Raw genomic sequence first — 12,147 nt, 5'->3', positions numbered from 1 at the left:
TCTGATTTTGCCATGCTATTTTTGTTGCTTCTGCAACAGTGTTCTGACGTGGTTTGTGTACCGTGGTGGACCAGTTCCGTCTCTTATTGACTTATGCGGTATGAATCTATCTATTGCTGTCGATACTGTATCTTTGAATTTGAGCCATATCTGGTCTACACTTACATAATTAGCTTGGAAGGAATGGAGACTCTCTCTTAGGAAGCCATCAAGCAAATTTTTATCTGCTATTTATTTTTAGTGGTTTTGGTTGATATGGTTTTGAGCCTCGTTACAATGACCTTGTGTTCACTAATCCCTGTATCCGTCATGACGCTCTCTATTAGATCAGGATTATTTGTGGCTAAGAGGTCAAGTATGTTTTCGCAACCATTTACAATTCGTGTGGGCTCATGAACTAATTGTTCAAAGTAAGTCACAGAGAAAGCATTTAGTACAATTTCGGAAGATATTTTCTGTCTATCACCGGGTTTGAACACATAGTTTCGCCAACAAATCGGGGGTAGATTGAAGTCTCCAGCAATTATAACTGTATGAGTGGGGTACCTATTTGTAAAGTTTTCTTTGAATCGTTCAGCTATTATATCACCTGAGTCGGGGGTTGGTAGAAGGAGCCAATTATTATTTTGGTACGGCTGTTGAGTGTGACCTCTACCCATAGTAATTCGCAGGAACTATCTATTCCAACTTCACTACAAGATAAACTACTGCCAACAGATACAAACACACCAGCACCTACTTTATTCAATCTATCCTTTCTGAACACATTTTGCACCTCTGTAAAAACTTCGGCAGAATTTGTCTCCGGTTTTAGCTTATCATCGGTTTTAGCCAGCTTTCTGTTCCTATAACGATTTCAGCTTCAATGCTTTCTGTCAGCGCTTGAAGCTCTGGTACTTTTCGAACACAGCTACGACAATTTACAACTACAATCTACAATACCGACTGTTGCTTGGTCGATTCTCGTCGTTTCTTTGCCCTGTACCCTTTGAGACTGGAGCCCTTTTTGATCTTTCCCGAGACTGTCTAACTTAAAAAACCGCCCAGTCCACGCCACACAGCCCCTGCTACCCGTGTAGCCACCTCCTGTGTGTAGTGGACACATGACCTGTTTAGCGGAACCCGAAACCCCACAACCCTAAGGCACAAGTCGAGGACTCTGCAGCCTATAGTGAACTACTTTTCTTTGCGCTGGCGTAAGCTGTCACCAGCTCACTGGTCGGCAAAGATGTAGCGTGAAGATTTATAGTAGGCTCTCGATCAAGTGCGCCTATCATGAGAGAGGCCAGACACACACTGACAAGCAACATGCCATCAATACCCTCTCGACATGTATTTAGGCCGCTGATGCTGACCGGAGGAGGCCAGCCGGGGTGGCCGAGCGGTTCTAGGCGCTACAGTCTGGAACCGCGCGACCGCTACGGTCGCAGGTTCGAATCCTGCCTCGGGCATAGATGTTTGTGATGTCCTTAGGTTAGTTATGTTTAAGTAGTTCTAAGTTCTAGGGGACTGATGAACTCAGAAGTTAAGTCCCATAGTGCCCAGAGCCATTTGAACCATTTTTTGACCGGAGGGCAGCACTGCCTCACTCTTCCAGTTTGGCATCTGTCAGCACATTCGCAGAGCGGGCTCAGTTCGCATCGCAGGTTACAACAGTACATAGTGACCAGATTAGTGCCTATAGCAAGGCCAGTAGTAAGACTAAAGTTGTAATAGCAAGATTACTGACACTGTTTGCAAGAGGACTATTACTGATGAGCTTGTACCACAACACATGGACTCTATTCCAGCTAAGTAAATGTTAATGTATATAAAGAACCGTATTAATCCACGTGTGCATTTGTCTTGTAGAATGAGGATATCAGCCATCTATAACAACATCCTCTCCCTTGCTTCTTTGCGGTACAAGACTCTACGTTCTCTATTTCCCACAAGCTGTATTTCTCTCATGTATCTGCGTTAACATTTTTAAAAGCCAAAAGTCTTACAAACCTGACTCACTCTCAGTCAATGTTATTAGAATATAAATACAAACCCACACTTCCAGCCAGCCGGAGTGCCCGAGCGGTTCTAGGCGCTACAGCCTGGAACCGCGCGACCGCTACAGTCGCAGGTTCGAATACTGCCTCGGGCATGTATGTGTGTGATGTCCTTAGGTTAGTTAGGTTTAAGTAGTTCTAAGTTCTAGGGGACTGATGACCTCAGAAGTTAAGTCCCATAGCGCTCAGAGCCATTTTTTTGAACCACACTTCCACAATGCTATTCATTTGTGTTTGGTACGTAGCCAGTATGTAGGTCTGTGTAGTAAAGTTACAATATGAGAATAGATTGTTAATAGTTCTAGTGATTTGACATGCAGTTCTCCACAAAGCACAGTCATTACAGCAGTGGCAAGTCCTTGCATTTCTTTGACCTGTAAAGTAACTTACCTAACCAGTTAAATGAAGACTTACAGACCAATGTGCAACCCAGACAACGGAGAATTTTTCATAACAAAAAGCATCGCCACATCTGAAAAGAATCATACCAATCTCTTTGGAATGAAACACTTTGGCTTCTAAGCCACACATGAAAATGTAAAACTGGAAATGCTAATTTCAGGTTTAAGCCTATTTTCAGTAAAGTAACCTTTGCTGTAGAAGTAATTACAAAACAGTTCCAGCTTGACTGGGGTGTTTAAACTGTTTGGAGCATTTATGAAATTTACACAGATTTTACATTAATTTTTGTTTATTATCATTTTAAAAATTATTGCTAATATTCAGTCACATAAAAATTATATAATAATACAGACACTTCTGAGAACACACTCTCAGCATATTGGCATTTTATCAGTGACCAGAATAAAACAATCAAACACAAAATATACACTCACTCACTCACTCTCTCTCTCTCTCTCTCTCTCTCTCTCTCTCTCTCTCTCTCTAAAATTAATATGAGAGAGATTTACATTCTGGATTTTATCTCTCTCTTAGCATTTATGGCCCATAAACAGAATTCAGTCTTTGTAGGAGCTGATAACATTCTCCACTTTCTTGTGTTTCCCAGTGACTTTCTATGCACACAGTAATATGTGACATGAGGTAGAAACCTTTAAGTTTTTATGGTTGTAATAGATTTGAATTAGAGGAAGATTAGAAATGGCAATAAGATAATAGGACAATTTGCAACAAACAACAAAATGGGAATAATAGACAATAAGTGTACTCTAAAATTAACAGACAAATTTCTAAATGACAGTTTGCAGAAAATAAATTAAGATGATGAATAAAGAACTTATTTAGTACAAAATATCTTAAATAAATGATGCTGTGAAATATGTTTGTGATGATCCTTGTGAAATTAGAAAATAATGATGAATGAAAAGTGATTATCAGAATGATTCTTGGTTGAAGTATTCCACTAGCTCTCACCCAGCATACAATAAATTAAATTTGAGATTCTTTTCCTTTAAATGTATGAAACTTGTTGGAACAAGTAGTAGATGGGCTCTGTAATCTGCAGCAAGACATAGGAATCAATTGTGCTTATGACACTCTTTTTGCATAAATTTGCAAGTGAAGATTATTGTCCACAGTACAAGACACATTTTTGATAGACTAATTAAGGAACAACCTGAATGGAATAAGTCAAATTTGTGTTGAATTCAACAGAAGTCAGACACCAAGTGAAATATATAAAGAAATCACAAAATTGAAGTCTTTTCAGTGCAGAAGAATTAACATAAATTCAGGAGAGAGATATGGTGACATACAATCAACAAAGAAAATAGTATTACACTAGACATGAAAGTAATTACAGGTACAGGGATGAATTCAGCTAAATACAATAATGTACTGAATTAAAATATACAGTTTGGTATTTGATAAGTTGATATGAAGTGTTGCAAATGACTCTTCACAGCAGTGTGGTGGGTATTTTGTTTTTCCTGTTCTGGTTACCCATAACCAAACCAATGGCAAATGCATCAATTCTTGAATCGATGATAAATCCTGCAGATGCATATGCTAAAAAAGAAAGTGGAAACTCATTGTTAGTTGTCAGGTATATCTATTACACAATTTTAACAAATGATTAAAAACGGCTAAAATCAAGCTTAGACAATTTGTTTCAGATACAACACCACAATGTGTATGAGCATGTCTTTTATAAGAAAGGAAAATGTATATTTTGACTGATCTTTCAACTGCATTTTTACTACTATCCACTGAGAGTCTAGACAGTATGAATCACATCATGGCAATCAAGTCAACAACATTGGCTGATACACACATGCCATAGCATTAACTTCAATATAAATGTGTGTGTGGGAGGGGGGGGGGGGAGAGGAGGGGCACTTATTGTTAATCACATCAAATAGTGAACATTCATTTCCAAATTCAGTAAAGATTTACTTTATTGGTATTCAGTTACAGCGTGTAAGGACATGTTGGTGCAATCCAAAGCTACAGAAGCCTGTTTTCTGCTTTGAAAGGCAAAAGAGGCCATCATTACAACAGCTGGGCACCAATTTCAAACTATCCAGCTATTGCCTTACTAATTTTTTAGTAATAGTCTATATTTAAAATCAGTACAGTATCTTTTGCAGGCTTTGATAACTGAGGATTGTATTTTTACTTATCTCACATGGTGAAGCACACATTTTTAAGACTCTGGATACTAAACTTCTAAACACCAGAAAAGTTTGGAAATTGGACAGTGACGTAATGTGCCAATCACTTATTGTTGAATAGGTAATAAAGCACAAGACAAACTTTGTTCCAACTTGAAGTAATTTCAATGTATTTTTCTATAAAAGAAATATTTGTGTAAAGACAGGAAAATTATCAGCAGCCATATGGTATGTATGGTGTAAACAATAAGTGAATGAAGGACTACTGAACGTTTCCATTGCTTAGGCACAAGCAAGACAAAGGGAAATAACTAATTTCCTAATACTGTATGTTTACATGGATGTTACATAAAATAGCTCTGCAAATCTCCTTTAGCCTGAAACACTTGTCTGTTATCAGGTGCCCTTATTTAGGTAATTTTATTTAAAATTATAAATATACATACCACTTAATTTCTCCAAAAGTTCCGATACAGGAATCAGGAGTGGTTCCTTAAATCGGACTCCATTTCCATTAATTTTCAAATTCAGGTTATCAACATCATCACCATTCACCTATACAAAACACAAAGAGGCTGTTGATTTTACTTAAAAAAGCAAGCACTCTTAAAACAGCAACTAAAAGACAATATGGATACACAAAATTCCTCTACAAAAGAGGAATAAAAATGCAAAACTAAGAACGCCTTCAATATATTTCGTTCTAACTATGTTAAACTAGATGTAGGGCATATATGGTTCTGAAATTTAACTCACGTTAGCATGTTTCACTGATAGATAGATTTTCACACATGGTGCAAATAAGGGATGGAAAGACCATCACACAAATGAGTATTAATCTCTGAAAGATCAATAAGAGTAAAATACTCATTTGTTGACCAAAGAGTAACTGAATGGAATTACTTTGTAAAAGACATCCCCTGTCATTTCCTTGAAAGCACCATCATATTCAGAATCCAGGTTCATGCACAATAGAATGAATATCCAAGAAACGAAAATCAGGATAATTGTAAAGTGTAATCAGCTAGACAAAGATTAGGTACGAACTACCGAATAATACTGTAAATGGAATCAGATTAATCACATGATGCACTGTGTGATGTATTTATCTTGTTTATCTTCTTTGTAACAGCTATATTTGCACTTTTATTCATGTACCTACTGACAAATAGCTTAGAAACAGTTTACATACCTCCACTGTGACCAGACGCATTGAGCAGTTAGAAGCACCAGGGTCCATTGCTAGTATTGGACCAATCTTCTTGATCTTTCCTGTGAAACCCGTGATTTCCTTGAGTTCTCTCAATGCTGATTCATCAGGAGACTCATTTTCTTGAACTAGACCTGTGTGTTGTAGAGATTTTATGGTTACACATGCTCTAAAATATGCAAGCCATTGATAAAGTAATGAAATTATGTCATTTGTGCTATCATAAATTTTCAACTAATTTATGTAACATGTATATATCTGAAAGTATGTTCCATGAATTACTTTATATTTCCTATATTAAGGTTGTTTACCTGCTGGCATTTCAATACTATAAGCCTTCAATGCTGGCCTGTATTGCTTGACAAGAATAATACAGTCATAATGCAGCAGTCTTTTGTAAAAAGCAATGACACCAACTGCATCAATCTTGGCATTGTCAGTTCTTGTCAGCCTTGTTGCACCTTCCCAAACTCTGGAAAGATAGACATTTAATTGTTATTATTGTTAGTATCATTATCACACAGCAATCTCTTTACTAGATTTCCAAGGATAGTATGAAATAAAATGTGTCACTTCTGTTGGTATGGCAGAGTTAATACAGACTCTTGCGCTACAGTAGCTGGTAAAGTATAGTATCTGTAGTCAAGTGAAACAAAACCTTCATTATTTATCTACAGAATACTGTGTCTCTAGTATATTTCACAGTTTCTCTGTAGGAAAAAATAAACAAATATATTGTTATTTTATTTTTATTTCTTAGAATTAACTATTGGAAGGAAGTATTTTGTATTTTAGTAACTACTGGTGACACTATACGCAGTTATCATAATATCTGCAATAAGTATTTTGATTCCAAATTTGTAAATGGAATGAGTGTTACCAATACTGTAGATGTAATGGAAGTAACTTTATGCCAGATGGCTTTAATAGATATAGAGGTAGACTTCACAAGTTTGCACACCTGTGCAGCTAAATCAGAATGTGTGAATAATGGAACTGCATTGGTGTGTTCACCTTGAGGTACTCAAGAAACTGGAGCACATATTGCACTTAGCCATTCACTAGCTTGCGCAGCGCTCGACTGTGTTTGCATACTGGTGCATGTGTATGGGATGGATCATTGAGGTACGGTACATTGCAGTTAGTAGGTAAACAATGTGATGACATCAAGAAGTGAAAAAGATTGGAACGAGATGTTTATTGAAACATACTGCAGTCAGTCTTACCTGTGACGAGATAATCACGAAGATGTTACTATTACAGAAAGAAGCAAGTATCGTATTCAAATTAATAAAAAGAGGCGAAAGGAATATAACTTCTACTGAGCAGAATAGTTCCCGAGCAGATTAGTTCCCAAAATATTCAATATTAGAAATTAATTATCGGAAGGAACGACAAACAGTTAAGGAATCTTATAAATCACAGCTAGATTCGCTTGAATATGAGAACTGAAGTGACAGTCCAAAAGTTATCTGTTTCGTTTCTTACGTGCTCGAGGTGTCCGATGAAACTCGTATTACAGTTTCAAAAGTGGTACGGTAATAAGGATAATGGAACTGGAACTGAGATACTGGTAAGTAAAATAAAAAGGTTTATTGTAAAAAAATTTGCGTGTAAGTACACGTTTTTCTTTTCAATCATTCTTTAGACTACCGTACGTAATATTTTTTTCTACTTTTAAAACAATCTTTCGTTGTCATGACTAAGTAGAGTATCAACAGACTTTCATCTGTTGGGGCTACGGTGAACCGTCAGACTTACTGCGTGTCCTGCAGGCATCAGATTGACCTGTTTTAACTGCACGTGTGAAACAGGCTATAATAATTCTGACATCTTGCTTATTACTGTTTATTGTAGTATTTTTTAATTTTATTTTGATCGTCGTGTTCCTACGGTGAATAGGGCAATGAAGAGGGCAACCAGTGCAGCAGTCGACGTGAGAGATCATTTGTTCTGAAACCGCATTAAGTTGGCTGATCTCAGCTGCTTTTGGATAAGATCAGACCCTGTTGTCTTCGTGATCGAGGCTGGTACCATAAGCTACCTTTCAGTCATTTGCTGCTATACCAGAAGAAAAGAATGACGTAAAAAGGAAAGTCAGCCTTGACTCCCAAGGGGAGACTTTCAGGGACGTCGAATGAGTCAAAGTCAATGAAACCGGCACGTGAATATGGCTGCCTTCTTGACGCAAATTTGACTTCAAGACAGAATCCTGAATACAGGGAAGAGTGCAGTTACTTAATTAAATGCAAACGCTTATGGACTATGCCTCTGAAGCATCAAGTATGGACGAACACTGCATTGTATTGGGTAAATATAAAACATCACTGAAAATTGAACCTGACGGTAAATGGCGCGTCCACATCGTTTAATAGAGACAGTTCAAGTAAAAGAACAGATTTCAGCATTGCTGAGTAAATAAGCACAAAAAGTGTACTAACAAACTGTTTATTTTCACATTATTGCCTATTTATCCCAACCAAACAAATTGTGTGTGTGAAAGGACTAACTTGTCTTTTGGAACTACTTGAGGTACACATCACAGATAGAGAACATTTGCTGTTTTTTTTCGTATTCTTTCCTCACTAATGTAAATCGTACAGACTGAACTGGCATTCGAGAGGACGATGGTTCAAACACGCGTCCGGCTGTCCTGATTTAGGTTTTCCCTAAATCGCTTCAGGGAAATGGCGGGATGGTTCCTTTGAAAGGGCACGGCCGACTTCTTTCCACATCTTACCCTAATCTGAGCCGGCCGAAGTGGCCGTGCGGTTAAAGGCGCTGCAGTCTGGAACCGCAAGACCGCTACGGTCGCAGGTTCGAATTCTGCCTCGGGCATGGATGTTTGTGATGTCCTTAGGTTTAACTAGTTCTAAGTTCTAGGGGACTAATGACCTCAGCAGTTGAGTCCCATAGTGCTCAGAGCCATTTGAACCGTTTGAGCCCTAATCTGATTGGCGTGATGACTGGGTGTTGTGTGATGTCCTTAGATTAGTTAGGTTTAAGTAGTTCTAAGTTCTAGGGGACTGATGACCATAGATGTTAAGTCTCATAGTGCTCAGAGCCATTTGAACCTAATCTGATTGGGCCGATGACCTCGCTGTTTGGTCCGTTTCCCAAATCAACCAACCAACCAAATACAGACTGTAAAATGCTATACTTGGTATCCTGTTTTTATCTGCCCGTCATATACGATACCCTCCACCTGTTTTCTTCGGAAGCAAAGCACGACATATGGTTGTTCTCTTCACCTAGGGTTCAGTCCGCCTGCAGACGCTATCTGCAGTTCTGTGATGACCGTGACGTCTTTACGGACCTTGTACTTACGTCGCTTGGGCGATAGGATGAGCCATCCGAGCGTGCGTAAACAACCTCGCATTCCACTGCCATGTCTACAGAATACCACGTAAATTACCGCATATACGACTGCTATCCTGAATTCGAGTTACTGTTGCCTATCAAGTATGGGAGAGCGTCATACTGATATATCACCACGCCGCCATTGTTGCCGTGGCCCTACGAAAAGAAAGTTAACAGAAACAGTGATTTCAAAGAGTGTGCAATTTTGGACTGAAATAAGTCATGGAGGCAAAATCACGAGGAAACTGTCACTGTGGAAAAGGGCAACGGTGATAAAGTATCACATCAAACATCTGAATATATAACTATATATCATTACCCCGAGGCACTGTCATCCGAGAAGGACGTTGGTCTGTCAAATGATCGCTACTATATCATATGTCTAAGGGTTCTGAAACGGGAAAGTGGTCAAAACATCGCCCTACCGATAGCTAATACCCGTTCTTATAAGTGGAACCGCTGCTACTGTCAAGTACGTCGCCAAGTTCTCCTTACGACAATAAATCTCGTTTCATTCCTTCCATCTAACTGATTTCCTCGAGGGTACTTGGGATACGACTCGGGCTCCCCCTATGGCAGAAGGGCATACTGTCTGAACAGTTACACAGACCTTGCAGTCCTAGGAAATTATGTATTCGCTGAATAAGCCATCGACACAGAGTTCCTTCTCACAAGAAAGGCGCCTCAACATACTGGCGTGCACATGTGTTTGTGGAAGAACGCTGACAGAATTTCCCAGGTGTGATGAAGGAAGAAAACAGAGCAATCACCAACATCAAAGCTAACATCTTGATTCATCGGCATCTCTTTGAAGTCTTCTTGAGGCCAGTATTCGTAGCAGTATATTCCGTGGAAAAAATTACTTGAAGGATTATAGATGTCAGCCAGAATTATTCATGCCAAGACGCGTATCGTCTTGAATTTGCGTAATACATTTATATCTTCGTTAACACAATGCATTATCGACTTCTTTTAGAACGCTGCAACTGCCTTTGGTTCTGTATATTTTAGCTCCTTTTCCCGATTTTATGTGTGTAGCACAAACAATTTTAGTTTCGGACCACTGACACAGCGCAACGTTCGCAGGACGTCGTGGGGAATGTCGTGCAACATCACTGAAACTTAATGTTATTGCTAGACATATAGGGTGTCCCAGGAGGAATGGTCAATTTCCGGGGATATGACGGAACGCTCATTCGAAGCAAACTGACCATTCCTCCTGGGACACCCTGCATAAAGACGATACAAATTACAGGGCCAATGGCAACTGCAGCATTCTAAAGGATGTCGATAAAAACATTTTATTGACGAAGATATTATGCCAGTTGAAGGTGGGTGAAAGCTTGAAACGTATGATGCATAAATAAAGCTATATAAAAAATTGTTCGATCCTGTATTTCTTCAAATCCATAGCCACGGCGCACGAACGCCATTCATATGGATGTATTAAAGTTCTTTCAAAAACTGCGAAGTAGTGCGATAGGTTATTGCAACAAGTCCAGTCGTGTGACTGGAGACTTCGAAGTATCGACGAAATACGAAATAAATTTCAAAATCGAAAAAGTTGAAGTACATATACAGTAGCGCTCATTCAACAATGCCACAAGATAGGGTGAAAGTGACAACATAAGACATGTTGGTGCGCAAAAAGAGAATTAAAGGGCGTGCAGCGGTGACAGACCTGGGCGTGCCGTTCTGGTCGAGGTAGGTGATCCTGGCGAGCGAGAGCCAGTCTCCGGAGCTGATGTGCTCCTCCTTCACGAAGCGACAGCTGACGTTGTTGTTCATGGCTGGCGGCGAGAGGCGGGCGGTGACTGCGCGCTGGCGAGCCGGCCGGCGACTCTTGTAGGCGCAGCCCAGCCACGCCGCCGCTGCGTGCGCACCGACCACCGACCCCGCGCCCCTGCAATCTTTGCCCGACCTCGTCGATCGCCGCTGCCCGTCGTCACGGCAAAAAAAACAAACACAAAACGAGCAAAAAGGGCCGTGTTTACGCGACGTGCCTTCTTGGAAGGCAACGCAGTGGGACGCAGTGCGATATGCCCCTGCACGGAGCTGCGGATATGCTTTTTACGTGCGCCTCGTCACGTTGCTAACTGTAGTGAATGAGTGTCTCTCATCGTAAGAGTAGGGTAGGCCGGCTCGGTTTAGGCCGGCCGCCAGCTACTGCTTCTCGCGTGTCCCCAGTTGTTCAGAATGCTGGAGACACTGAGAAGACAATGACCCCACTTCCTTCAATAAATCTCTAACATAGAGGTAGTTCGTAGAGTTACTTAAGTTTTTCAAACGTATACCTGAGAATAATTCTTTACAGACGAATGGAAAAACTGGTGGAAGCCGACCTCGGGGAAGATCAGTTTGGATTCCGTAGAAATGTTGGAACACGTGAGGCGGTACTGACCCTACGACGTATTTTAGAAGAAAGATTAAGGAAAGGCAAACCTACGTTTCTAGCATTTGTAGACTTAGAGAAAGCTTTTGACAGTGTTGACTGGAATACTCTCTTTCAAATTATGAAGGTGGCCGGGGTAAAATACAGGGAGCGAAAGGCTATTTACAGTTTGTACAGAAAGCAGATGGCAGTTATAAGAGTCGAGGGACATGAAAGGGAAGCAGTGGTTTGGAAGGGAGTGAGACAGGGTTGTAGCTTCTCCCCGATGCTATTCAATCTGTATATTGAGCAAGCAGTAAAGGAAACAAAAGAGAAGTTCGGAGTAGGTATTAAAATCCATGGAGAAGAAATAAAAACTTTGAGGTTCGCCGATGACGTTGTAATTCTGTCAGAAACAGCAAAGGACTTGGAAGAGCAGTTGAACGGAATGGACAGTGTCTTGAAAGGAGGGTATGAGATGAACATCAACAAAAGCAAAACGAGGATAATGGAATGTAGTCGAATTAAGTCGGGTGACGCTGAGGGAATTAGATTAGGAAATGAGACACTTAAAGTAGTAACGGAGTTTTGCTA

At 40.0% G+C, this 12,147-nt stretch overlaps 1 protein-coding gene across 1 annotated transcript; it reads right to left on the bottom strand.

The window, feature by feature from the left end:
* Positions 1-2,712: 2,712 nt before the first annotated feature.
* Positions 2,713-11,066, bottom strand: LOC124555110 (ADP-sugar pyrophosphatase-like). Its single transcript, XM_047128914.1, has 5 exons — positions 10,864-11,066; positions 6,134-6,294; positions 5,805-5,956; positions 5,059-5,167; positions 2,713-4,007 (listed from the first exon to the last, which is right to left on the bottom strand). The coding sequence occupies exons 1-5, from the start codon at positions 10,968-10,970 to the stop codon at positions 3,898-3,900; spliced, it is 639 nt and encodes a 212-aa protein (XP_046984870.1). The 5' UTR covers positions 10,971-11,066; the 3' UTR covers positions 2,713-3,897.
* Positions 11,067-12,147: the final 1,081 nt, after the last annotated feature.

This window comes from Schistocerca americana, chromosome X (assembly GCF_021461395.2).
Source record: "Schistocerca americana isolate TAMUIC-IGC-003095 chromosome X, iqSchAmer2.1, whole genome shotgun sequence".
Taxonomy (NCBI): Eukaryota; Metazoa; Arthropoda; class Insecta; order Orthoptera; family Acrididae; genus Schistocerca; species Schistocerca americana.
The sequence above is the reverse complement of the archived record's forward strand: the minus strand, read 5'-3'. Positions and strand labels throughout refer to the sequence as shown.